The sequence below is a fragment of the Halichoerus grypus genome, chromosome 14 (assembly GCF_964656455.1).
Source record: "Halichoerus grypus chromosome 14, mHalGry1.hap1.1, whole genome shotgun sequence".
In the NCBI taxonomy this organism is placed as follows: Eukaryota; Metazoa; Chordata; class Mammalia; order Carnivora; family Phocidae; genus Halichoerus; species Halichoerus grypus.
The window spans coordinates 71,059,804-71,084,844 of NC_135725.1; the positions used below are offsets into that span (position 1 = coordinate 71,059,804).

Here is a 25,041-nt window from a genome sequence, read left to right on the forward strand (position 1 = left end):
CATCAGGTGGAATGATTCATTCACTCATAATTCATCCAGCACATATTTAACACACTTGTCCCAGGCTCTGTAGGGGCTGGTACTATAGTCAAACAATGAACACTTGCTACTGACCTCAAATGGATCATATTCTAATGAAAGAGATCAGTAACATACAGCTATAGTTGAACAGACACAATAGTGTCATTAACAGTAGCTGCTACATCAAACTAACTTGCTAAGAATAGTGGTTGATCATGAAAAAAAGCTGTTTTGTTTTTTTTTTGCTCATGCCAAGTCCAGTGTAGGTTAGGAAGCCCTCTTCCTTCTTATAGCCACACCATATACAACCCATTGTTGTCAGAGTCGGATAAGGAGAGATAAAGAGGTACATTGGCTCTTAACTGCCTTAGCCCAGAAATAACGCACATCACTTCTGTTCAAAGTTCACTGGCTAGACCTGGGTCACGTGACCACCCCTAAGTTACCCTCTGTGGAATCTGGGAAATGAAGGGGAGCTCACAGACACTTCGTGAGTACTGTCTCTGCCCCCGTAGGTAATGCTATGATACCAGTGAGCAAGGAATCATGTATTAATTATGACTCTTTGGATTCAAGTAACAGAAACGGGCTTGAGTTAGCATAAACAAAAAGGGAAGTTCATTATAAGAATTTTAAGGATTTCGGGGTGTCTTCAAGAATCAAATGGCAGAAATGCCACTAAGCATCAGGCAGGGATTAGAATCAGGAAATGGAGAGCCATTGAAAGATTTCTCTTGATTTGGTACCATTTTGTCAAGAGGAAAGGAAGTAGCTGGATTTTCATTTCATGGACAATCCATCAGGTGTGCTTTGCAGGGAGTTCAGGCATTCCTGATGACGGATATTTAATCCACATTAGGGAGAGAGAGAGAAAGGCATTCCAAAAGAGATGATGTCTGCCCAGTTTTTAAAAAATTTTGGGGGATCTTTTTAATATATATTTTTATTGCAGTAAAATTGCCCTGCATTTTGAAGGCTAAGAAGGCTTTTGTTGGGTGAAGACAAAGAGCAAGGTCTTTTCAGGCGGCAGATGCAAAGAAACGGATACACAAAAGAGCCTGGAATATGTTGGAAAATAAAAGTGTTCTTTATGGCCTGAACTTAGGGTGAAGTGACAGACACTGTAAGTTGACTGCCTAATATATAGTCACCCTTCTTTTCCCTGGCTAATAGATCCTTTATTTTATTTATTTATTTATTTTAAGATTTTTATTTATTTATTTGACAGAGAGAGAGATAGTGAGAGAGGGAACACAAGCAGGGGGGTGGGAGAGGGAGAAGCAGGCTTCCTGCTGAGCAGGGAGCCCCATGCGGGACTCGATCCCAGGACCTTGGGATCATGACCTGAGCTGAAGGCAGACGCTTAACAACTGAGCCACCCAGGCGCCCCTAGATCCTTGATTTTAGATCCTGGAGGTGTCTGTAGTACCATTTCCAAGGTGATCATGACAAGGAGATCTAGGTCAATTATGACAAGATTGTTCCTTACTTTTTAAATTCCCTTGAAGCTAGTGATGGCCACGTGACTTTGTTTCCTGGCCAGTGAGAACTAAGCAGACGTCAGCTAAAGGGTGCTTCTGGAAAAATCTCTTGCTGTTATGATAAAAGAAGAGAGATGCAGCAGGTATGGCTCCTTGTCTTTTTTTCCCCTTTTCCTGCTTTATGTGATGGAAGTGTTGACTGGAACTGTGGCAGCCATCTTGAGCCATGAGGCAAGAAACATGAGGATGAAGATATCATGCCAATAACAGCATGGAGAAAAGAGAAGGAGTCAGTGTCTCTGATAGCATCATTGAGCAGCCAAACCATTGCCATCAATTTCTCACCTCTAGATTTCTGGTTATGTGAGAAAAATAAACCCCCACTTGTTTAAGCTCTATGTATTAGGTACTTGCGTACCACATCACATCTCTAAACCTCTGATTCCAGTCACATATATGTTCTGCAAATATTTTCTCCCAGTCTGTGGTTTGTCTTTAGTTTTCTTAATAATATCTCCCAAAGAACAAAAGTTTAAATTTTGATGAAGTCCATTTTATCAATTTTTTAAAAGTTTGGGTTTTGTGTATTCTTTGCCTAACCCAAGGTCACAAGCATTTTTCCCCTTTTCTTTTCCCTAGAAGACTTATAGTTTTAGCTTGTACATTTAGATCTATGAATGCTTTTGAGTTAATTTTTTATGTGGTTTGATATATGGGTCAAAGTTAATTTTTTTTCCATACAGATACCCAGTTGTTCCAGTAGGCACTTATTGAAAAGTCTATCCTTTCCCCACTTAAAATGCCTTGGCTTCTTTGTCAAATCAATTGACCATATTAGAATGAGGCTATTTCTAAAATCTCTATTTTTTCCATTGATTTTTTTGTGTCTACCTTTATGCTAGGCTCTCAGTGACTCGATTGTAGTACATTATAGTGTATTACAAATGGAGTTGATTTTTTAATTTTCTCTAATTTCTCAGATCAGTATGTAGAAATGTAATTAATTTTTGTATGTTGGCCTTGACTCCTTTGATCTTGATGGATTCACTTATTATTTTATACCTTTTTTTCTTCTTGTGTATATTCCTTAGGATGTTCTGTGCACACAATCATGATGTCCAGAGACAGTGTTTCCTGTATATAACCTGTTATAATCCTTGCCACTGTCTGGATTTATTCCTTATCTTTGGCTTTAAACACTTGACTATAATGTGGCTCAGCATAGCCTTCTTCATGTTTATCCTGCTTGACGTCCATTGAGCATCTTGAATCTTGATGTTTATGTTTTTAATCAAATTTGGAGAAATTTCAGCCATTATTTCTTCAAATGTTTTTTTCTGCTCCATTCTCCTCCCCTCCTGTCCTTCTGGAACTCCAATGACATATGTCAGACCACTTGATAGTATCTAACAGGCCCTGAGTCGCTTCTTTAAACAAAACAAAACAAAACAAAAAACAAAAAAAACTTATTTTTCTCTCTGTTCTTCATATTATATAATTTTTATTGCTCTATGTTCAAGTCCACTTACTCTTCCCTCTGTTCTTTTCATTTGGCTCTTAAATTCATCCATTGCATTTTTAAAAATTAAAATATTGTGTTTTTAATTTCTAGAATTTCCATTTTAAAAATCATTTTGATTTTTCTTTCCCTGTTGAGATTTTCTACCTTTTCATTCATCAAAAGTATATTTTGTTTTATTCCATTTTGAGTAGTTATAACAGCCATCGAAAAATCCTTATCTTCTAGTTCTAACATCTGGATTATCTTGGAGCCGTTTTCAGTTGCTTTTGTCTTGAGAATGTGTTCCATTTTCCTGGTTCATCACACATTGGGTTATTTTACATTGTAAATTGGACATTATGAAAATGGGAAGTCATGTTGTATAATTTCCCTGCTTTGCATGTGTATTCTGCCCCAGAATCTGCCTGGTTTCTATTCCCCCTTCTAGTGATTTCAGGGAGCTGTTCTTTGCATTATGCCCAGATTTTAGAGCTGTTGTCTGTTGGATTATTCATCTAGCAGGATCTTATTTAATCAGAACCAAAAACAGTATGGATTTTTAATTTACTTCGGCCTGACAGCATCTCACCTCAAGGACAAGCTCTACACCTTTCATTGTTCTGTCCCTTGGTTTCTCCAGTGCTCATGGGAAGGATGTGGGGGTCAGAAGCCCAGAAGGGTGGGGGAGCTTAGGGCTTCTGGGGCAGCCATCATATAATAGGGGATGGGAGTCAATGGATAAATACTTCTCCTTGTGGATTTTATTTTTTTAATTTTATTATTTTTTAAAGATTTTATTTATTTTATTTGAGAGACAGAGTGAGAGAGAGAGAGCACAAGAGGGGGTAAGGTCAGAGGGAGAAGCAGACTCCCCGCCAAGCAGGGAGCCCGATGCGGGACTTGATCCCAGAACTCCGGGATCATGACCTGAGCCGAAGGCAGTCGCTTAACCAACTGAACCACCCAGGCATCCCTCCTTGCGGATTTTAAAGCAGACAATTCCAAGAAGCATCCTGTGTGTTCCTCAGGGGGGGCCACGGCAAGATTGAGGCCCAATGGCCCCAGTGGTGACTCACATAACATACTCTTCAACTATCCTTTCCTCTTTCCCTGTTTCACTTTCTCTTGTACCTCACACTTCTGGGGTCAACTCCCAAATAAACTATCTGCACTCAAGTTCTTGTTTCAGTCTCCCTTTCTGGAGGGATCCCAGGCTAATCCTCCATTGTCAATCCCATGACTCCTCCTTTAGGCAGGAGCAATAGTAGCTGATACAGATTCATGTCAGGAGAAGATCAAGTACAAGAGCTAGGCTGGGATCCTGGTTGTAAAGGCCTTCAATGCCATCTAAGAAGTTTGGATTCTGTTTGGTACAGAAGAAAGAACAGAAAGATATCCACTATGAAATGTACATGATCCAACTGTTTATGGTCTTTTATTGTCCAAAGACCTGAAGATTCTCTGACCTGCTATCTCTGAATTTCAGTTTCTCTCATTAATAAATTGGGAAGAGTAGCACTTCCCTATTTTGCACAGTTGTGCAAAGACCAAATTAGATAATGCACATTCCACAAGGAGCTAAATAAAAGTAGGGTGTTACTACTATGACTTTGATCAGATGTTATATGTTAGTGTGGGAACGAAACATTCTAATGTTAAAAACAAAAACCATATTTGCCTAATACAGTTTCCAACTGTGGCAAAAGTATATTTTCATCATGCAGTTTCATGGACCGTGGAATCCAAATACAATTTGGGGTTATATCTACAAGATGACAGAATAATAAACAAAGTCTAATATATCTGTAAGGAATTGTGGATTCTAAACTAACAAGGGGCTTAAACAGATAGAGGCAGGCCTTCTAAGACTGGCATGGAAACTCTCTGATGTCTCAGACTTCTGCCTTTCGGCTCTGCCAACTTGAGAGTATGGCTTCTGTCTTCCAAGTCCCAAGATGGTTACTGCAGCTTTAGACCTCGTGTCAACTTTCAGGCAGGAGGACAGGAGTGGGAATGGACGAGGGTGAGTCTTCAAGTGGAGTCAAAAACTTTCTCAAAGTCTCAGCTAAGGATTTCTATTTGTGTTGCACTGGACCCCCCTTTAAACATACGGAATGCCTGGGAAATGTCACCTTTTAGCCGATAACAAGTCATCCCCAAATAAAATCAGGGTTCCGTCAGTAAGAAAAAAGAAGAGAACGGGTACTGGGCAGGCAGTTTGCTCTCTCGGCCATAAGTGGCGTCTCAGAGCCCTGGGTCAAATCCTGTATTCAAATTCTACTTTTGCTCTTATTTGTTGGCTGACTGGGCAAGTTACTTTCTGAGATTCAATTTCTGCTTCTGTAAAATGGTGCTCTTTGTCCTTTCAAAAGATTTGCACAGAATCATTTTGAGGATTCTGTGAGATAATCCATGGAATGTGCCTAGCACAACGCCTGGCACAGGAGAGATGCTCAATGTATCTGTTGACTCTGACTCTGATAATACCCTGTGCCAGGTGCTAGGCTAGAAGTGAAAAACACAACAGCACATAATCTCTGCCTTCAAGGAACTGTGTGTGTGTGTGTGTGTGTGTGCGCGCACACGCGCGTTAAGACATGTCACACAGGTACCCTGCTACTCGGCGCAGATCCCTTCTTTAGCGTCCTTGCTCCTGTACCCCAGAGGCTGGGAAGAGTGGCTGCTGAGGGCTCCCAGCCATGCACTTCAATGGAAATTGCCTTCAGAGGCTGGGAACTGCCTGCCTCCAGGTTACGCACCCTCCTAGGGGTGGTCCATGGCCAAGGATTGGCTAATGCATGGATCAAAAAGCCCGGCCCGTTTGCCTTAATTTTGGGACAACTCTGAAGGGCCATCGTGGCTCCAGAATTCCCTGCAGGATCAACCGAGGCTCAGTTGCAGCTGCATTTCATCTTGTTTCCTCCAGTGCAGTTCTTCTTCCCTCACCTTCTTACGGGGCGGATCTCTTGAGAGCATTCCCTGGTACCTCTTCCGCATGCGACTCTTCTCAGAGCCCGTTTCCAGGAAACCCGATCTGTGATACATGACAAGTTACCCACAGGAGGTTTCTCAGGTGTCTCCGGTTACGGGGGCTGGGACTCGAGCTGCAGAGGCATCAGGCCGGCTGTTCTCTTTCATCACCCCTCCGCATCTCCTCTGCACGGCTGCCTCCCGACAGGCCAGGCTTTCCATGACCTCTGCGAGTCCTGATGCCATCTCAAAACTTCTTTTCAACTTTATCTCCCACTGCTAACTCCCTCATTCTCTGGGCATTTCTGTACGAGTCCCGGCAAGGAAGCATCTGATAGGCTCAGCCCACCTTTTCGAGTCAGGCCACCTCACAGGCTGCCGGCAAACCTCTAGATTGGCCGATCTGGGGGTCGCGCACTTACCTCTGGCCCAATTAGCTGTGGTTGGGGGGAGGGGGGCAGCAGGGCCCGTGGCCCAAGGGCCTCCCCTCCAGCAGGGCTAGTGGGGGAAGGTAGGTATTGTGGAAAAGGCGTCCAGTATATTATAAAGGGTGCTCTCAGAGCAAACGAGGCCCCTGAAAACCCAGGAAAAGGTAATCGGAGCACCAGGTCAGGCAAAGCACGAAGGCAGCCTGCCGCCCTTGTGTTCTTGGCTGAGCAGAAAGCCAGCTTGATTTGGAATGAAGTGCTCAGGGCGGCCGAGGGAAGGGTGGGGATGTGCGGAATGAAGGCACATGGGCTGGCATGGCCCCGTTTCAAGGCAAGCTGAACTGCAGACATCTGACCATGGGGGAGAAAGCCACGGAGGGACCCAGGGCCAACTGAGGAGAGAGATGGGAGCCAGCAAGCAGTCAGATGTCACTGGGACAGAACTAGTTCCCCGTTGTTCTCGACCGTACACGCTGGGCTCCCCAGGGAGACCGCCGCTTGCCCGCGCAGCAGGTGACCCCAGACCACGCGCCTGCCACTTCGAGCGTTCTCCTCCACTCCCAGGCCCATCACGGCAGCCTCCTGCTCTTAAAGGTCCCCACAGCTGAGTTCTGTCCTGCGGCTCGCTCTGTCTGACGGAGGCACGACACATCCTCACATGTGAGGACGCCCACAGCCCCGTGTTTACATTGCTTTGACCCTCTCACAAACTGAGACGGGGCAAAAGGCATTATCTGCTCTTCATGGCACAATCCGATGGGGCCGCCGCTAGCCTCATGTGGCTATTTACATTTAATTACACGTAAATTAAAAAGGTCTGCCCCTCAGAAGCGCTCACATTTCAAGGGTTCAGTAGCTCCATGGGTCTAGTGGCTACCATATTGGATAGTGCAGACACAGAACATTTCCATCATCCTAGAAAGTCCTATTGGACAGTTCTGCCTTAGAACGTGAACTTCAAGTGTATGTCTGTCTGGTTCTTTGTGGCAGCCCCAACCCCACAAACAGAGCCAAGGACATGGCACATGATCAATAAACCACTGTGGAATGAATGAACTGACTGACAATCTCCATTTACTAGGGGGAAAAGAAGATGCGGAGAGATGCTACTTCCAAGGGTGGTCTAGCAAATATGTGACAGAGCTGGGACTCCAACCCAGTCCTTCCATCTCCCAGCACAGGGCTTGTTCAATCTTTCCCGCAGCTGCTTTATTTGCCCCCCAGCCTCTGACAGGAGAAAGTGGTCCTCCGTTTTCACCTCAGCAACCTTCCACTAGCGGATTGGAAAACCACTTTTTTTTTTTTTAAGATTTTTTTTTTTTTTTTTTAATTTATTTATTTGAGAGAGAGAGAATGAGAGAGAGCAAGCACATGAGAGGGGGGAGGGTCAGAGGGAGAAGCAGACTCCCTGCCGAGCAGGGAGCCCGATGCGGGACTCGATCCAGGGACTCCAGGATCATGACCTGAGCCGAAGGCAGTCGCTTAACCAACTGAGCCACCCAGGCGCCCGGAAAACCACTTTTAAAAATGGCTTATGGGGGCACCTGATGGCTCAGTCGATTAAGTGTCTGCCTTCGGCTCAGGGCATGATCCTGGAGTGCCAGGATCGAGCCCCACTTCCGGCTCCCTGCTCAGCGGGGAGTCTGCTTCTCCCTCTCCTTCTGTCCCTCCCCCTGCTTGTGCTCTCTCTTTCTCGTTCACTCTTTCAAATAAATTAAAAAATAATAATAAAATAAAAATGGCTTATGATGTTTTTTCCCCCAAGGTAAAGGGAATGGAAAATGTGAAAAATACCAACAAATAGAAAGAAAAGTTACTCATTCCCCTAACACTAAAACCCGCTCAGTTAACCTTTTGGTATATTTCCTCCAAATCTCTTTTCAGTACTGTTAAAAAACAAAATTCAACTGAGTAAATTTGCACATCTGGGGCACCTGGGTGGTGCAGTTGGTTAAGCGTTCAGTTCTTGGTTTCGGCTCAGGTTGTGATCTCTGGGTTGTGGGATCCAGCCGCGTGTTAGGCTCCTAGCTCAGTGGGGAGTCTGCTTGGGATTCTCTCTCCCTTTCCCTCTCCCTTTGCCCCTCCTGCTTGTGCTCTCTCTCTCCCAAATAAGTAAATAAATCTTTAAAAAACTTGAATATCTAATTGGCTTTATTAGCTGATTCATGAATTGAGCAGCATCCCATCTAGCAAGCAGAGAGATGTTCTGAGGAATTGCACAAGATGGAAGATTTTTATAGGAAGGAGGATGGGGCAAGAAAGTTATTAGCAAAGGACCGGGATTGTTCCAGGCAAGGTCACTTTCCTTTGGGGGAAGAGCATAGGGTCCTAGCATGCAGATTACCTCATCTTTCTTTGGGGGAAAGAGAGGGTCCACGTGGCAGGTTACCTCGTTGGTGCTGATCAGAAAATTCCTGAATGCCTGGTTAGGACTTATCTTCTGGGGGACTTTGAAACTGCAATTAGATTAGGTATTGAGCCCTCGTTTGGTGACTTGGTCTAAGTGATGCCATTTGGGGCCTGTGGTTTTCTTTTAAACAATACAGAGGTGTTTGAACTTTTCCACAGGGCTGTGTCATTTGCTTTTGAAAACTGATTTTCCAAGAGGTTTGTTGGGCCAGACACTCACTGTTTTTTTTTTCTCCCAGCCTCATCTTGAAGCTCCTGGACCTATTTCTCTCTTCAGCTATCAGTATAGTCCTGGAGTCATGGCTGTTTTCCCTCTCCGCAAAGTGCGCTGCAACCATCACGTGGTGGAGCTCAAGGCAGGAGCTAATAAGATATCACAACTGGGTGGTGGTGCTCGAGATTTCGTGCCTGCGAGGGGAGTCCAGCCTCAGGCTCTGTTTGCAGGAAGATGGAAATGAGGTGCCTGCCTGAAGAAAGCTCCAAGTCACAAAGGCTGCCTAGCTAAGGAAGCAGATCTGGAAGAACTCCACCTCTGGCTCTGGCCCATGGGAAGATGTGAGGTTCCTCTCACTTGTATGGCATGGGGATTCCAAGTGGAGAGATGAATGTAAAAATGTGTCCAGAACTGGAGGGGGACCTGAAGGTCCATGAAACCATGGGAAAGGGACACTTCTAGGTCCAAGTACAGGGTGCTCCCAGAAACCCAATAAGGATGGGCTTGCAACACATTTATGAACCCAAGTGAGGGAATCTGCCACATGCAGTCAGCAGCTGCAACAAACGGGAGACTTTGCAACCCAAGAGCGAAAGATAATAAAACAATGCAAGAAAGACCTCTAAAACAAGCAGGTTTACAATTTTTTGAAGTGATGAAGGAACAGATACTTTGAGACTTAAAACCAGAGCAGAACAGTATGGGAAAATAATAGGCAGGTTTGAAACAGGCCGGTTTCTACATAGAAATTCTCTTTTTTTTCAATATATATATATTTATTTTAGAGAGAGAGAGTGAGCGAGCAGCAGGAGGGGCAGAAGGAGAGAGAATCCTCAAGCAGACTCCCCACTGAGCACGGAAGCCAACACAGGGCTCCATCCCAGGACCCTGAGACTATGACCTGAGCCGAAATCAAGAGCTGGCCACTTAACTGAGCCACCCAGGCACCCCTCTACATAGGAATTCTAGGAAAGATACAATTATTGAAATACAGGGAGACCATGAGTTTAAAGATGTGGGGAAAGAATAGGGAATGGCCTTTTAATGGATGTTTCTGTTCATAACAATTGTTAATTTTTCCTATGAACCAGGCACTGTTTCAGGGATTTCAAATGTATTAATTCATTTAATCTGCTCAGTCTTATGGAGTGATAGCATTCCACACTGGGGAGGCAGGGAAGATTCCAGTGGCCCTGTGAGCCAGCCATCCGCAGGACAGTCAAGGAATAATAATATGTTACGTATTATATGTATACAATAAAGCACTTTACATGGATTATCTCATTTAATCCTCATTTAATAATTGCATTAATCCTTCTAACAATCTCAAGATTTCATGACTCTCAACAATTTCATGACTGAGGATACTGAGCTTACAACCATTACGAAATTTCCCTAATGTCTACACTGTCACCAAACACTGTAGTTGGGATTTAAAATGAGGCAAATTGAGGGGTACCTGGGTGGCTCAGTCGATTGAGTGTCTGCATCAGGCTCCTTGCTCGGCAGGAAGTCTACCTCTCCCTCGGTCTCTGCCTGCCACTCTCCCTGCTTGGGCTCTGTCAAATAAATAAATAAGTAAAAAATCCTATATAAAAAAAATAAAATAAAATGAGGCAAGTTGAATCCACAGTCCAAGCTCTGAACAACAATGCTAGGGAACAAGTGGTTGTTCGTTTTGAGTTTAATTTTGTGCATTACTTATTACCGAATAGGCAATACTGTTGTTGATTTGATGTTAATCATACTGGACTTAAAAAAATTAAAATTAAAAAAAAAAGGTACCAAAGCATCTAGAGTAAAACATTTCCATTTTTAAAAAACTAGTGTTCCAAGTTTCTTGTGAACGTTCAGAGTTATTTTATGCCTACAGAAGCAAGTGTCTATAGATGTAGTTATATACAAGTCTGTCTATTCACATAGATGGATGTTCTTTTCAACTTTTTTTTACATAATTAGAAGTTTCCTCTATGCCTTGTTCTTATCTTGCTATTTTCACTATCCTGGAGAGCATTCTATATTAGTACAGAATAATGGTAATAAAATAATAATATAGAATATTTACTATTATTAGTAATGTAAAAGGATAGAATAGAATAATAAAGGGCTTCCTCATTCATATTTGGGATGGCTGAATATTCTATTGTAAGTCTGTATTATAATTTAACTAGACCTCTATGCTGGGCATTCGAGTTGTTTTCAGGATTCTGCTGTTACAATGCTGTAGTGAATAATCGGGTATGTGGACTACTTCACACATGTGAGGAATACATTCCTGAAGGTGAAACTGCTGGGTCCAAGTCATGTACCTTTGTGATGTTAAGTGGTACTATTAAGCAATCTGTGACTAGTTAAAAGTGATTTTTTAAAAATGATTTTTTCCTGATTATAAAAACATACATGGTAGTTGTGGATAAAACCTAAAAGCAACCTTAATTCATAAACCTAAAGATATTCACTGTTAACCTATTGGTAGAATCTTTTGAGCCTCTTGTTATGTACGCACGTACACACCTTGAAGACCACACTATTTACCTAGTTTGTAGTGAGCCTTTTACACTGAACATTATATCATCATTTTTAATTTTATTTAAGTGTTCTTTACAAGTGGTATTTTCCATGATTGCACATGCTATTATATGACCATGCCATAATTGATTTAACCTATATCCTCAATATTGGACACTTTCATTGTTTCCAAGTTTTAAAAACCTCTGCAATGAATAATGCTGTATGTAAATTGCTTCCATTTCTGTTTGATTTCATAGCTGCTTTTTATTCTAATCATCAGAATCAATGACTAGAAGTAGAAGTTAGATGAAAGAATATCAACATTTTTCAAGTTCTTGTTAAATTGGTGTCCCTCTTGGAAGGTTGTACCAGTTTATGCTCCAACACCTTCATCTTTACCCCCTTACCAACATGGATACTTACCTTACAGGAAAGTCAGCAAAAGGTGTATCTGTTGCTTTGCCCTTATGATTCAATAGGTAATGCTTATTTATCATAAACAACTGGAAAAGAACAAAACTTAACAAAAAAGCCCCCTCCCGCCAATCCCACAACTTTGGTCTAATCACTATTAAAATGTTGACTTTCTTTCTAGAGGCTTTTCTCCATTCAAATAATTCCCATAAGACTGTCATTAAATATGCTTAAAAACAAGACTTTTATTTTTGCCAAGTGTAAAGCTAAAAATGGCATCTCTTATTTGAAAATTTTGTCATATTTGTTACAAATATTTTTCTGTTTATCGATTGCCTTTTCCTTGTGTTTATGGTGTTCTGAATTTTTACGTGGTCAGATCTAGAGATCTTTTTCTGTCATCTCTCCCCCCAGCTCCTTTAAAAACTTCTCGCCATGGGGATAAGGGTGATGGGGGGGGCAGTTAAGTGACATAAAAAAGGCAGAGTGTTAGGGACAACAGGATCCTAGCTGAGATCAGCAATATAAGGGAAAGAGTACTGGTTCGTGTTCATTTATGGTCAGGCATTTACTGACACCTACTTATCACTGGGTGCTGTGGTTCTCTCCAGCAGGGTGATAAGGTGAGCATAAGCAAGAGAGGGGCCACACAAAAGGAACCCCACACTCATTAGCTGTCACTCCCCACCCCTCTTCCTCCCAGTCCCTGGCTGGGATCTACTTCTGATCTACTCTCTGTCTCTATGAATCTGCCTTCTCTGGACCACTCCTGTAAGCGGAATCATATAATACGTGACCTTTTGTGTCTGGCTTCGCTCACTTAGCATGTTTTCAAAGTTCACCCATGTTGTTCATTCCTATTCATGGCCAGATAATATTCCGCTGTGTGGACAGACTGTGTCTTGTCTCTCCAGTCATCAGCTGACGGACATTTGGCTGGTTTCCACGTTTTGTCTATTGTGAAGGAGGCTGCTATGAACATCTTTTTCAGTTCTGGATGGTATGAAGGAAAGACAGGAGAGCTTGACCTGCGCTTGAGTGAGGCAGAAAGATGATCAAGAATCTGTGGGGGAGGGCTTGCCTGAGGCCTGTTTGCTGACGGAGGGAGACACACAGGACGTAGCTGGGCACCGTCTGCAGGGAAGGGAGCAGCTCCTGGGCCTCCTGGGTTCCCCTGCGCCCGGACAGTGCCTACAAAAGACAAAAATAGAACGCCTCCGAGCTCTGTGTTATCCAGGACAACCCAGATTTGACACAAGAAATGAGAGGCCACCGAAGGGCTCTAACTTGAACATGTAGCTTAGAATGTGTCTAGGCATTTCTCAGTTGTTTCTGTTTCAGTTTTCTGAGTTTTTACGGTTAGTTTATAAATAGCATGTCTTCTGTTTCCACACTTGACTTAGTGGCCTCCATTACGATCAGGCCTGCTCTCATTTCCACACCTCTGGCCGTTGCCAGGTAGGTCTCTCACTGCAACCGAAGCCGTGCGCCTGGTCTTGGTGAAATGTGAGCGCGCAGTTCCTCGCTGGAGCCCCAGAGGCCTAGGTCACAGTGACCTCACACTCGTCACACTCGGGACAGAGTGCAGCCGGCACGCCTCTCCTAGGCCATGCCCCTCCATGCCAGGCAGTTCTGTTGTGCTTTTTCCTTGCTGCATCATGAATATTTTAAAATATTTTACCTCATTTTTCTTCTCTCCTCTCTTCTTCCTTTACTGTGTGACACCCTGTCTGTACTCTTTTGTTAATTGCAGCCTGATGAGACTATGACAACTGTGTATTCACACTCAGACGGGCTATTTAATAACTGGACTCAATTACAGAGAGCGTTGGAATGGATTAAAATTTAAGCGCAAAGAGCACAAAAGAAAAGGCATCTACTGTGGCTGACTGGGGCGCTCGGGACCCACAAGTATCTACATCATTTTAAAGAATGAACTTTCGTGTTCAGACATAGCTGTGTGAGACTCCTCAGACTGGCTCTACGTGTCCCTAATGCTGGACTTCAGACCCAAAGAGCAGTCTCATCCTCTTTCCCACACCTGGTCTTCCTGGCTTGCAGCACCTGCACCCACCCAGTTGCCCAACCTAGAAACTGGCCTGTCCTTGGCTCCTCTCTCTGCACACCCGCCAGTTACAGAGTCTTCTCTTCTTCCTCTTACGTATGTTGGGGTTGTGACCACTTACCTTGTCCTCACTGCCACCATCTCTCCCCTGGACCTCTGCCACCGTCAAGTCCCATCAGGTCTTCCCTGGCTCTTCCTCTGGTTTGGACGATGATGTTGGAAGTCCCAGGGGCGGCCTCAGGAGAAATCCTGGAGCCTTCTTTGACCATGAGAGGAATCCAGAGGTTTAGGGACTGACGAGTATTGGATACAAGGGTGGCCATGGGGAGACTGACTTGTGTAATTTGGGGGTGGGGAATGGGTGGGGCTCTGGTCTAGAAAAGAGGTTGAGTCTGTGTTATCAGTCTATTCTTATTCCAATGATGTTTGCATGTAACGGATGGATGCTGACCTTGTCTCACTTAAATGACATCATTGCATCTGTTCCTGTGTGCTGGGTCTTGAGCAGAGTTAACTCTTCCTAAGTCAGCCCTTCAGTAGATCTGAAGTCAAGGAATCTGCTGGGGAGCTGCTAAGGTGCCCAAACCATCATTTCCCCTTCTTCAATAAGAAAACTCCAGAATTTTGGCTGGGTAGAGTAAGTCAGCCCTTCAGTAGATCTGAAGTCAAGGAATCTGCAGCTAAGTTACCCAAACCATCATTTCCCCTTCTTCAATAAAAAAAACTTCAGAATTTTGGCTGGGTAGAGTGCCATCCAGAATGAAGATTTCATTCCCTAACCTCACTTGCAGCTAGGTGTACCCATATGATTAAGTTTTGGCCAACCGTTTGTAAGTCAGAGTAGTCTGTGCAACTTTTAGGAATTATCCTTAAAGGCAAAGGCATTTTTTGCCACCATTTTCCTTTTTCTTTCCAGCTGGAATGTGGATGTGATGACTGCCGCTGGAGCAGCCATCTTGGACTGTGAGGTAGACGATATATGTTGGAGTTAATGGAGCCAGCAGATTGGAGGGGCACAGATCATGGTAACCATATAGCCCCTTTACCAGCTCTAGACTCCTGTGTTTATCTGAGAGGGAAATAAACTTCTATTTTGCTCCAGCCAATTTTACTTTGGTTTTTGGATTCAGAATTTGATCATTGAAAGTAGGATGCTGCAAATAACATCAAAATGTGGCATTGGCTTAGTGGAATTGGCAGGCCAGCAGATGGCAAAGACAGACATTGCCTTTTATATAGTGACTAAGGTGTCACTTTGATGAAAGTGTCATCTGCAGTACTTTGGAGGTGGGACCACATGCTGACCAAGGCCAAGATAGTAGAGAAAATGGTAGGAGGGTAGTTGCTTTTCACAAAGTCCCATAGAGGTGAGACCGGCTGGGGCTAGAGCCCAGGGGGCTGCAGCAGAGATGGAAGGGAGCCTGGCTTGGCTAAGGGAGGCAGTCTGTAGCCTGTGCTCAGAATTGACGAAGGTCTTCAAGCACAGAAAATGCCAACTGTTGTTGTTCTTTAGACTGCAGCTATTTGAGGCAGTGGCCTTGAAGTGGCAGCCTTAGCAGGAGCTAAGGCCGGGGGCAGCAAGCCATCTTCAAGACTTCTCTGCCAGAAAATATGAACTAGGTAGCTCCAAAGGTCAGATGAAGAGTCTTGCCTTCCCACCCAAGCTTCTCTTTCTGGCGGCCTCAAGGTAGCCACCTTTAAGAGGCATGAGCAGAGCACAGAACGTCATTGTAGGCCAGACCATCAGCTGTGGGTACTTGCTGGAATTCAGAAACCACAACCCTGGGGACCCCCCCACAAAACTGCTCCAGGAGTCAACAGGCTACAAAAGCTGTTCTGTCCCCAACAAGGCTGCCCACCACTGCAGTCCCAACTTGGATGTGGAGGTCCACGGACAAGGAAGTCCTCCCAGAGAGCAGGACTTGGCTGTCAGGCAGCTGAGGGACTTACTGGCCTTCTAGAAGCGTCTTCGTTCTTCCTGTGCAGTGGACTTGGATAACCACTTGGAGCAGTGTTTCCTGTTCTTCCCTCTTACAAATGAGTTTTCAATGGTTGTTTTCCTGTTTCTACTACACTGCTGTTTATGGGCTGTGTTGGGAGATCACTTGTCTTGAGTTTAGAAGTCATTGGCAAGAAGCCACCCAGAGCTGATGGAGAAGACCACAGGTCACCCAAAAGGGATCTTAGCTTTAGCTTCAAGCTGTAAGTGGCTGGGGCTTGGGTTGTCTACCTTGGAGAGAGGAGGAATGGCAGAACCAAAGCGTTGAACTATGGCAGAGATTAATTGTCCCTGAAACTCATTCTTTCCTTCTCAGAAACAGAACTCCTGAATTTGTTAGACACATGGTTTCTTGGAATAAAAACCTTCCCTAGATTCCTTTGCAGTAGGTATAGCCCTGTCACTAAGTACTGATCAATGAAATGTACAACATCCAGACGATACACCCTAAGGGAAGGGGTTTTAGTTTCTCCTTCCCCTTTCCTCCATCCTGTTGGCTGGGGCCATCGTCATGGACCTCAGCATTGACGCTGCATACTGGGGATGGTAGAGCACCAGATCAGATAGAACCTGGGACCCTGGGGATCATGGAGCCACCCTGGCAGCCCTGTGTGATATATAAAGTACAGAAACTTCTTTATGTAAGCTACTGTTGTCATGATAGCTGAACCTAAATCAGATCTAGAATTTGCCACACCAGGTCAAGACAGGTCAAGCTCCTGACCAGAGGGAAGGGATGGGCAGAGAGCACTCTACTCCAAGAGAGTTAATATTTACTTAAAAAAAAAAAGAAAGAAAGAAAGAAAGAAAAGCAAACAGAGAAAACCCTTTCAGAAATCAAGACAATTCTTAGAATAAAAATGTCAACACACAATAAGTGTTGCATAGCTTGAATGTTTTTATATCGATCAAACTTTTTCAGTAGAGTCACTGACAGTTCAGAATGAAAAAGGTCCCAGATTTACAGAAAAAATATTGCTCATTAAGATATTTTTCAAAAGTACATAATACCAATCTTTTTGTTGCTCCAAACAGAACGTGGGTTATAAAGATGGCAGACAGTCAGCCATCAGACTCCCACATGTTTGGCTCCTCAGAGTTAGGCTGAGGTCAGGGTCTTTGCTGTCTTTACGGATTTTGTTCTCAGCGCAGAATGGCAAGAACCAGAGGGTGGCAATCCTTGACTCGGCATTCAAGCCTGCTAAGGTTTGAGGAACAATCTCTTGGAGACAAGTCATGGAAATGTGGTACATTTCTCTCCAGTAGCTATACGGCTTTGATTTGGGGTTAATTTCAATTCTCTGGAACACTGACTCCCAGAATGGTAAACGTTGAAAGAACCCAAGAACTCATCTAGTCCAGCCCAAACTTCTTTTTACACATAAGGAAATTGAGGCCTGAGGGTGACACATCTCACTCAAGTCTAGGTCTAGACCCGAGTGAGCTTTCCCTCGTCTGAGCTCCTATGAGCATTTCCTATTGATGCTGCCTCTGAGGGATGAAGCGGCCTGTTGCTTTCACTAAAATGATAATTTCTGAGGAACAAAAAAGAAATAGGTAGCAACAGAGAGGCAAGAGCACCTACACTAATCTAAAAGCATTTTTAATGTTAACAATCTGGAATTAAAATAAAAAACTTAATTAAAAAAACATTTTTAAGTACAAATTACTGAGGCAGGAATGACAGACCAGCATGTTTGTGATCAACACCCCGCATCCTGACCTCCCCCAGCCAAACTGAGTTCAATCTCTTTTTCTGTGAAGTCAGAACACCAAGTGCAGTTTCTACAGGGACACAGGGAGGGAAGTCCCATCCTAAGTCAGCACGTCAGTGAGTCTGATCAGATCTTCCAGAGAACAAAACACAGATGTAAAATGCCTTCTCTGTTCACATCCAGCCCAATTTTCCAGGCAAAATATTCCGTGTTGATGCTTTTCACTTACAACTCAAAAAGGCTTAAGTATAATTGCTCAAATGTATAAAGTATTGAAGCAGGAATGTGGAGGCACAGAATTTAACTGGCTGTATCTGTAGTAATATTTACTCGTGTATTTTGCCCCTTTGGATAATTCTCTTGTCCTGTTCTTCCCCAGTATTTCATGAATTTTGTTGCTAATAACATCTGCTGGGTCTGAACTACTGGCCTTCACAGTGGCAGAAAAAGGTGAGGTGCAACCTTTGGTAAGCTTTTTAGAAATTTATGTACAATAATGACAGCATTTCTGCAACTGTATTAAATAATTTGTTTTAAGAAAAAAAAAATAAACCACAACTCTCCAAACACATTTAGTCTTCTCAAGCTTCTTGCACACAGGGTGCTGATGTATTTTTATCAAACAGCAATAATTTGCTAGACATCCTGATGGCATTTACATTGAGGTCAGCTTTCCACCTTCCCCTCTCTTTTGGGACTTAGCTGGTAGAATGTCTTCTGAGTCCAGATTGAAGAAAGGCACTAGTATGAGGATATTCCTTTGTGCTTTTGTTCTCAGCAGAAGAAATTTTCTTTTGTGGAAAGATCCATAAGCTTCTACTTCTTTTCTTTTTTTTTTAAAGATTTTATTTATTCATTCAAGACACAGAGATACAGAGAGAGAGAAAGAGCACGAGCAGGGGGAGAGGCAGAGGGAGTAGCAGGCTCCCCGCTGAGCCAGGAGCCGGACGTAGGGCTCGATCCCAGGACCCTGGGATCATGACCCGAGCCAAAGGCAGATGCTTAACCATCTGAGCCACCCAGGCGCCCCATAAGCTTCTACTTCTATTTCGTGGGTTTTTGGGCTGATGGCTGGTAAGTTAACTTTTCCAAGTAACGCACCTGTAAGCAGTGTCAAATAGCTACCAGCTGATGAAAACTCCCGCTGACAGCATTTTATTCGGTCCTCATATTCAACCCACAGCCTCACTATTATTCCTCCTGTCTCACAGGAAATAGAGGAAAGAGACACAGTGTTCCGAAGTGACCAGGCCAAGAGATAGTTACTGACGAGTGGGACCAGGAACCAAATCTCCAACTGCATAATTGCAACCTCTCCTGGTTCATTCTGCTAGCTTAGCACGAATCTGACAAAGGTGGGGCTTCGGTGGTCTCCTGTCTCACGCACAGTAGTGGGCTATGGCACGGCGTGACTCCTCCCTCCCACCCCTGCCATTTAGCAGTAAAGTACTGGTGGGGGACAGGTGGGAAGTGTGCAACTAAATGAGCTAAGTCTGGAGATAAAGAACCTTTAGAAACCCGGCTCCCATCATCTAGGTCGTTATCCAGCTTGCACCCAGGAAACGATTGGTCCAGAGTTTGCTAACCATCAAAATGGCTTCACTTCTGTGTGCTATGATATAAAAGCATCCTTTTTCTATACATCCCACTAAGAAACTGGCTGAGCTTCCTCTCCCTTCAGGATACATAAAAGCCGCTATTTAAAAATACCACATTCAAATTCTTATGTAATTTATTTTCCTTAAATAATAATTTGCTACAATCCTGTCACAAATTTTTAAAAAATTTAACACAGTATGAACAAAGGCAGGATTCTTTAGGACAATTAAAATCAGGGTGCACTTAGAATAAATTAACATCAAATTGTGTTTATATTCAGATAGCCTGATCCTCTCCTTTGAAATGAAATGGAGACCATTCTAACCGAGGGTGAATGCACACATTTGTTCTTCTATACAGAGACTCATTCTTTATAGAAACTCAACTGTAATTTGAATCAAGTTAGGAATCCTGAGAAACACTTACCATGGGCACACACACACACATCCACACACATCCACGGAAAACCCTCTAGAAGCTGGGTTTCCCATGGTTCCATGACTAGATCTTTCCTCAGAAGGGCCAAAGATTCTGAATATTAAGATGATATCCCATCTCCCCTCAGGAAAATCGTAGTGTTTCAAGTTTAATAGCTTGAAGTAGCAGCAATCCATGTAGTAGATTCAGTAGTCGACAATTCCAGTCTTGGGTTCTGCAGGGACAGCAAGAGGCAAGAGGAAACCCGAAGCACCCTGCTCCTAACGACGGGTGACAAGACGCACAGGGAGTCTTCGTTCTCAGAGTCTCAACTGAAAACTCGCCAGAACCTACGTTACTAACCTGGTCCAGGCACTGTGTGAGCCCCTGAAGAGGGTCATTAATGCAGGGAGCAAGCGGGGCATTTTGGACGTGATTTTCAGAAACACGAATATGGGAAGTGTGAGGGAGATGGGGCAGAAAAGGTAGCGCCCGCCCTTCAGCTTGAAATCCCACCACCCTACCACTGAGTACACTCATCAGGGTTCCCTTAGCATCAGCGGGTGAAAGCTAACAGTCCCATCTCTGCCTCGAAGCCCAGAAAGCTCAGCCCTTAGAGTCCTATACACATATACACACAAAACATCCAAGCAACTCCAAGTAGCCACACCCTCTTGTTTCTGGGAGGTCAACAGCACTGCTGGCCTCCCCTCTCAATTGCCCAAGGATGGTTTACAGGAACATGGTGACGTCTAGGGAGGAAGGCAATAGGACAGGCCCCAAACTGAGATCCCCTTTTGCTTATTTCTGAGGACAAACGGGCCTAAATGTTGCGGTAACTGCATGCGTATCTACACAGTTCCTATGTACACGATACCTCTTCTTTAGAACTTTAAAGTGCCTGGCTTCAAATGTGCTCATTCCTTCCACAGCCTACAAATTTCCTCTTGCTGCTTCCAGAGAGGCGTCTGTCCTTAAGGAGGATGCCCTTGGGAAAGAGGAATGAATGTTTTTCACAGTTGTCTTAACTGGGATCCAGCATTTGGACTAAGCCTTCTTCATAAACACGAAGAATTGCTTCACATACAAACTTGTACTGGCTCTGGAAAAGAAAAGAAAGCTGTCAGTCCACCCGCAGCTCTGTAAACAGGCCTCACACCACATCCATGCTCACTCTTTCACATCCCTCACGAGTACTCTGAGCTCCCGCTCTGGGCCAGGCCAGACCCTGCGTACCTGCAGGGGACCCACAGCGGGGCAGAGACCCCCTTGCAGCCGTTATTCCTGCATCATGAGGGCTAGGGGCGGCTACCGGAGAGCAATGGGCAAAGCATCATGGAAGCCACAGCCGAGGGAGGAACCAGCCCATTCCACGTGGCACAGTCAGGGCTCAGAGCCCTGGCCGGGAACACCTGGGCCCGGAAAGAGAGGCTGCACAGGCGGCCGGGCCCTGGGGGTGCGGGGCCTTGTGCCACGGTAAGGAGTCTGGACTTTGTCTTAAGCAGGGCCACTGAACGCTGCTCTGCAGGACATGGTTCTTTATGTTAACCAACACCTAAGGACCTTATTTAGTGAAGTGTACAGGGTGAAAGAAAGCATTTCGACGGTGCTTCACCAGCTGGGAAAATCTACCCAGAAGATGCACTGTAAACATTGTGAACCGGCAGTGAGGTCTTTCCTAACATGGAAGAGGGCAGAGAACGAGAGTCTTAATAACCTGATCTTTTCCTCTGAATTGTATTTCCTGAGTATAACAGAGAGCTCACCATCATTAGAGAAATGTTAGAAACTTTGTCCACGAGCTTGTGAGGGCACAAAGCTGGCTGCAATGTGGAATTCCCACTCCTTTCTTTGTTGACTCCATCTCCTCCTCCAGAAAGCCTTCCTTGACTTTCCAAAGTCTGTTTTGACACTCTTCCATTGAGTTCTTAGACTCCCCTTGGACTTCCTCCATTACTGTTGAGATTTATAATGGACTGATCCAGTTTTCCCACCACATGCAAGCTTGGGTCTCTCCGGTGTGTGCAATTATCTAAAGGAATGTGGGATGGTCCCCATTTTGCAGATGGGGAAACTGAGGCTTGGAGAGAGGTTAAGGGACTATCCAAAGGTCACCCAGTATGTGGGGTAGCCTGAATCATGCTCTTTCTTCTACATCACCCGACCTGCCTCTCTTCAAGTTCTAGGGGAAACCCACGAGATTTCCTCTGGAGGATACTTGCAGCGTCAATGACCCAGATGTGACACACAAGGGAGACAGCCCAAGGAGGAGAGAATAGGGCGTGTGACACGTCCACTGAGCCAGAAGACTCACCCACAGACAGGCAGGTGGGGTAAAACCCTCAGGGGACTTTGCTTACTTCTGATGGACAAATGGTGGGCCAGTGGCTCAACCATGTAGAAGGCAACCAGGGCTGCTCCCTGGCCGCATGGCTGACAGGAAGCACACCACGGAGGCAGCAAAGGGAAAGGGCAGTGAAAGACAGAGGTCACGTGGGGTGGGCTTTAGAGCCACTCAGCCTCTGACAACCTCTGCCACCTTGGGCAAGTGATGCAGAGCCCTTGAGCCTTGGTCTCTTACCATGCAAAGCCCTCCTCCCAGGCCTGGCCCAGGGCAAGTGCCCAGAAAGTGTTGGCCATCATTACTACTTTTTTTTTTTTTTTTAAGATTTTATTTATTTATTTGAGAGAGAGAGACACAGAAAGAGAGGGAACACAAGCAGGGGGAGTGGGAGAGGGAGAAGCAGGCTTCCTGCCGAGCAGGGAGCCTGATGCAGGGCTCGATCCCAGGACCCTGGGATCATGACCTGAGCCGAAGGCAGACGCTTAACGACTGAGCCACCCAGGCGCCCCCATTGTTACTACTTTTATCAGTGGATTTCTACTCACTGATGTCTGCACCATCATGGCACGCTGGTCTCGCATTTTCCGGACAACATCCAGTGGGTAAACAGGCAGGTTTCTCTCAATTAGGCATATGGCTGTTTCCATGGTGACCAGCACACCGGTGCGCCCTATTCCAGCACTGGGGGACAGAAGCAGAGACTTGGGATTTGCTCAGGCAGTATTTTGGCACGGCCCAGCTTAACTCCTAGCCAGTTCCCACATTTACTCAGAGCTTTCCTCCCCTGACCCTCAAGAACACAAAACACACATTCAGGGCATGCTCTTGAACAGGTTGAAAAGGTCTCTCCTCATATATTCTGAGGCCAGGGGCTTCAACACCAATGAAAAGAAACCCACATTTAAGTGTGGGCTGAGGGTGGGGCTTTCTTCTTCTGGTCTACATTCAGGGATTTATGCTTTCATAAAATTCTACATTTTTTGAAATAGTGAAGAAATAAACAGCCTTCTTGTAAAAGCATCTGGTCTCGTGGGATTTAGGGTGCTCTTTGCCAACTTTCTCCAGGTCTTTCCCTCTGGAGTAAGTGTATGAAAACAAGCAAAACCAGAGAGCCACAGTACCTGCAGTGAACTAACACGGGGTCCCCATCCACTCGCAGGGACCTCACAGAGTTGACAAACTCCAGAAAGTCTGAGGAGTCATCAGGAACGCCGTGGTCGGGCCACGCGACGTACTGGAGATGCGTCACAGTGTGCTCTTCCCCGGTCTGTAGAAGATGCAGGGTGGCCTTGGTGAGTCCATCCAGAAGGTGGGTGGGCGGGGGGACCCCGGCCTCAGCTACGGTGGTCCTATCTCCGGCTGCCCCTCCACTCGCTGCGCACAGCCCTGCCAAGGCCCCTGGAAACCCGCACTCACCCTCCGCGCATCCATCCACTCCCATGCACCCATCCTCCGGGACACGGCTCAGGCCACGCCTCTGGCCCCCCTCAGGACGGCTTCCTTCCCCACTTCTGCCCACTGCGACTCCTTCCCTTTCGCTCCAACGGCACTTGCCATTAGGGCAACACACACTGGCTTTTTCTTTTTTCAGGGGGGCAAAATATACGTAACACGAAGTTTACTATTTTAAGCATTAAGTGTATAGTTCAGTGGCATTAACTACATTCCCGGGGTGGTGTAACCATCACCACTAGCTATTTCCAGAAGTTTTTCATCTTCCCAAGCGGAAACTCTGTAGCCATGAAGCACTGACTCTTCAATCCCCCTCCCCCCAGCCAGCCATCCTTCCACTTTCTGTCTCTCAGATTCTGACTACTCCACGTACTCCATACAATCGTACAATACTTTCCTCTCGTGACTGGCTGGTCTGACCTAGTAGAATGTCTTCAAGGTTCATCCTTGCTATAACATGCATCAGAATTTCCTTCCTTTGCAAAGCTGAATAGTACCCCACCATATAAAGAGACCACATCTTGTTTCTCCATTTATCTGTCAGTGGACACTTGGATGTTCCCACCTGTGGATTGTGAACAGCGGTGCTGGGAATGAGGGTGCCGGTTCTTTCACAAGTCAGCTTGTACATTTGCTGAAATGCTCACCAGGTGAGAATGTAGAACAGATCTGGAAGCACCGCCCTATCCAGGACCACGGTGGATGCTGCTTTAGCACCTGCCTCTAAGCTGTGCCCTCCCTCCCCAGCCTCTCCCTGCAGGGGCGCGGCTTACCTCAGTGTTGGTGACCAGCATTTCTCGGAACACATAAGCGATGGTGCAGTCCTCTGACTGACATCGGATGTGAAAGTTGCCGTGTTCCATGACATCGGGAGGATCGGGCCAGTACTGGTGACATTTAGTCTGCAAGGGAACCAGCGGGTGTGAGCTAACCTCCACTGTGGGGGTGGTGCACATGAGCAGTCACCTGGACGGACAGGTGGGGCATGTGGCCAGTGCCCTCACACTCACACCAGGTGCTCTGAGAGCTGCTGGTGGAAGGGAGACTCAGGTAAAGCCCATCTGCTCTGTGTCTGTTCCCTGAGGGAGGCAGAGGAGGCTCCCCTCCTCTCCTAGAAAGTAGGGTGGGCCTGGCCAGGGGCCAGGCCACAGCTCTCCAACCGGCCTGGAGCTGCAGCCTGGAGGATGAGTACAGAGCTCATCCTCCTTATCACCAGGGTCCGCTTGCTGCAAGAACAGGAGAGGCCTCAGACACGGTGCCTTGACACAGGAGCAACCTCTCCTCCTCATCCGTCCTCCATCCCCCATCAAGCCCACTCCTGGCCCTCAGGCCCCTTCTCTGCTCTCCACACCGCCTTCCACCTCACCCTCCTTCACCATCCATCTCCTACCCACTCCAGTAGAAGGCCTCAAGGCCCAGCGGTTACGAGCACACAGTGGGAAGTCACAACTCCACTGGACTCACTTTCTCCTCTACCTGCTAGCCTATGACTTTGAACCTG

General features: G+C 45.5%; 1 protein-coding gene across 6 annotated transcripts in view; it reads right to left on the reverse strand.

The window, feature by feature from the left end:
• Nucleotides 1-19,442: 19,442 nt before the first annotated feature.
• The window catches only part of PTPN3 (protein tyrosine phosphatase non-receptor type 3), a 138,203-nt gene continuing 132,604 nt past the window's right edge, over nucleotides 19,443-25,041 (reverse strand). For all 6 annotated transcript variants that reach the window (XM_078061566.1, XM_036112959.2, XM_078061567.1 and 3 more), the window contains 4 exons: nucleotides 24,314-24,442; nucleotides 23,210-23,355; nucleotides 22,634-22,769; nucleotides 19,443-20,846 (listed from right to left, as the gene is read on the reverse strand). In XM_078061566.1, the coding sequence (XP_077917692.1) occupies nucleotides 20,769-20,846; nucleotides 22,634-22,769; nucleotides 23,210-23,355; nucleotides 24,314-24,442 (489 nt within the window). In that variant the 3' untranslated portion in view covers nucleotides 19,443-20,768. The remainder of the gene's footprint in view (nucleotides 20,847-22,633; nucleotides 22,770-23,209; nucleotides 23,356-24,313; nucleotides 24,443-25,041) is intronic.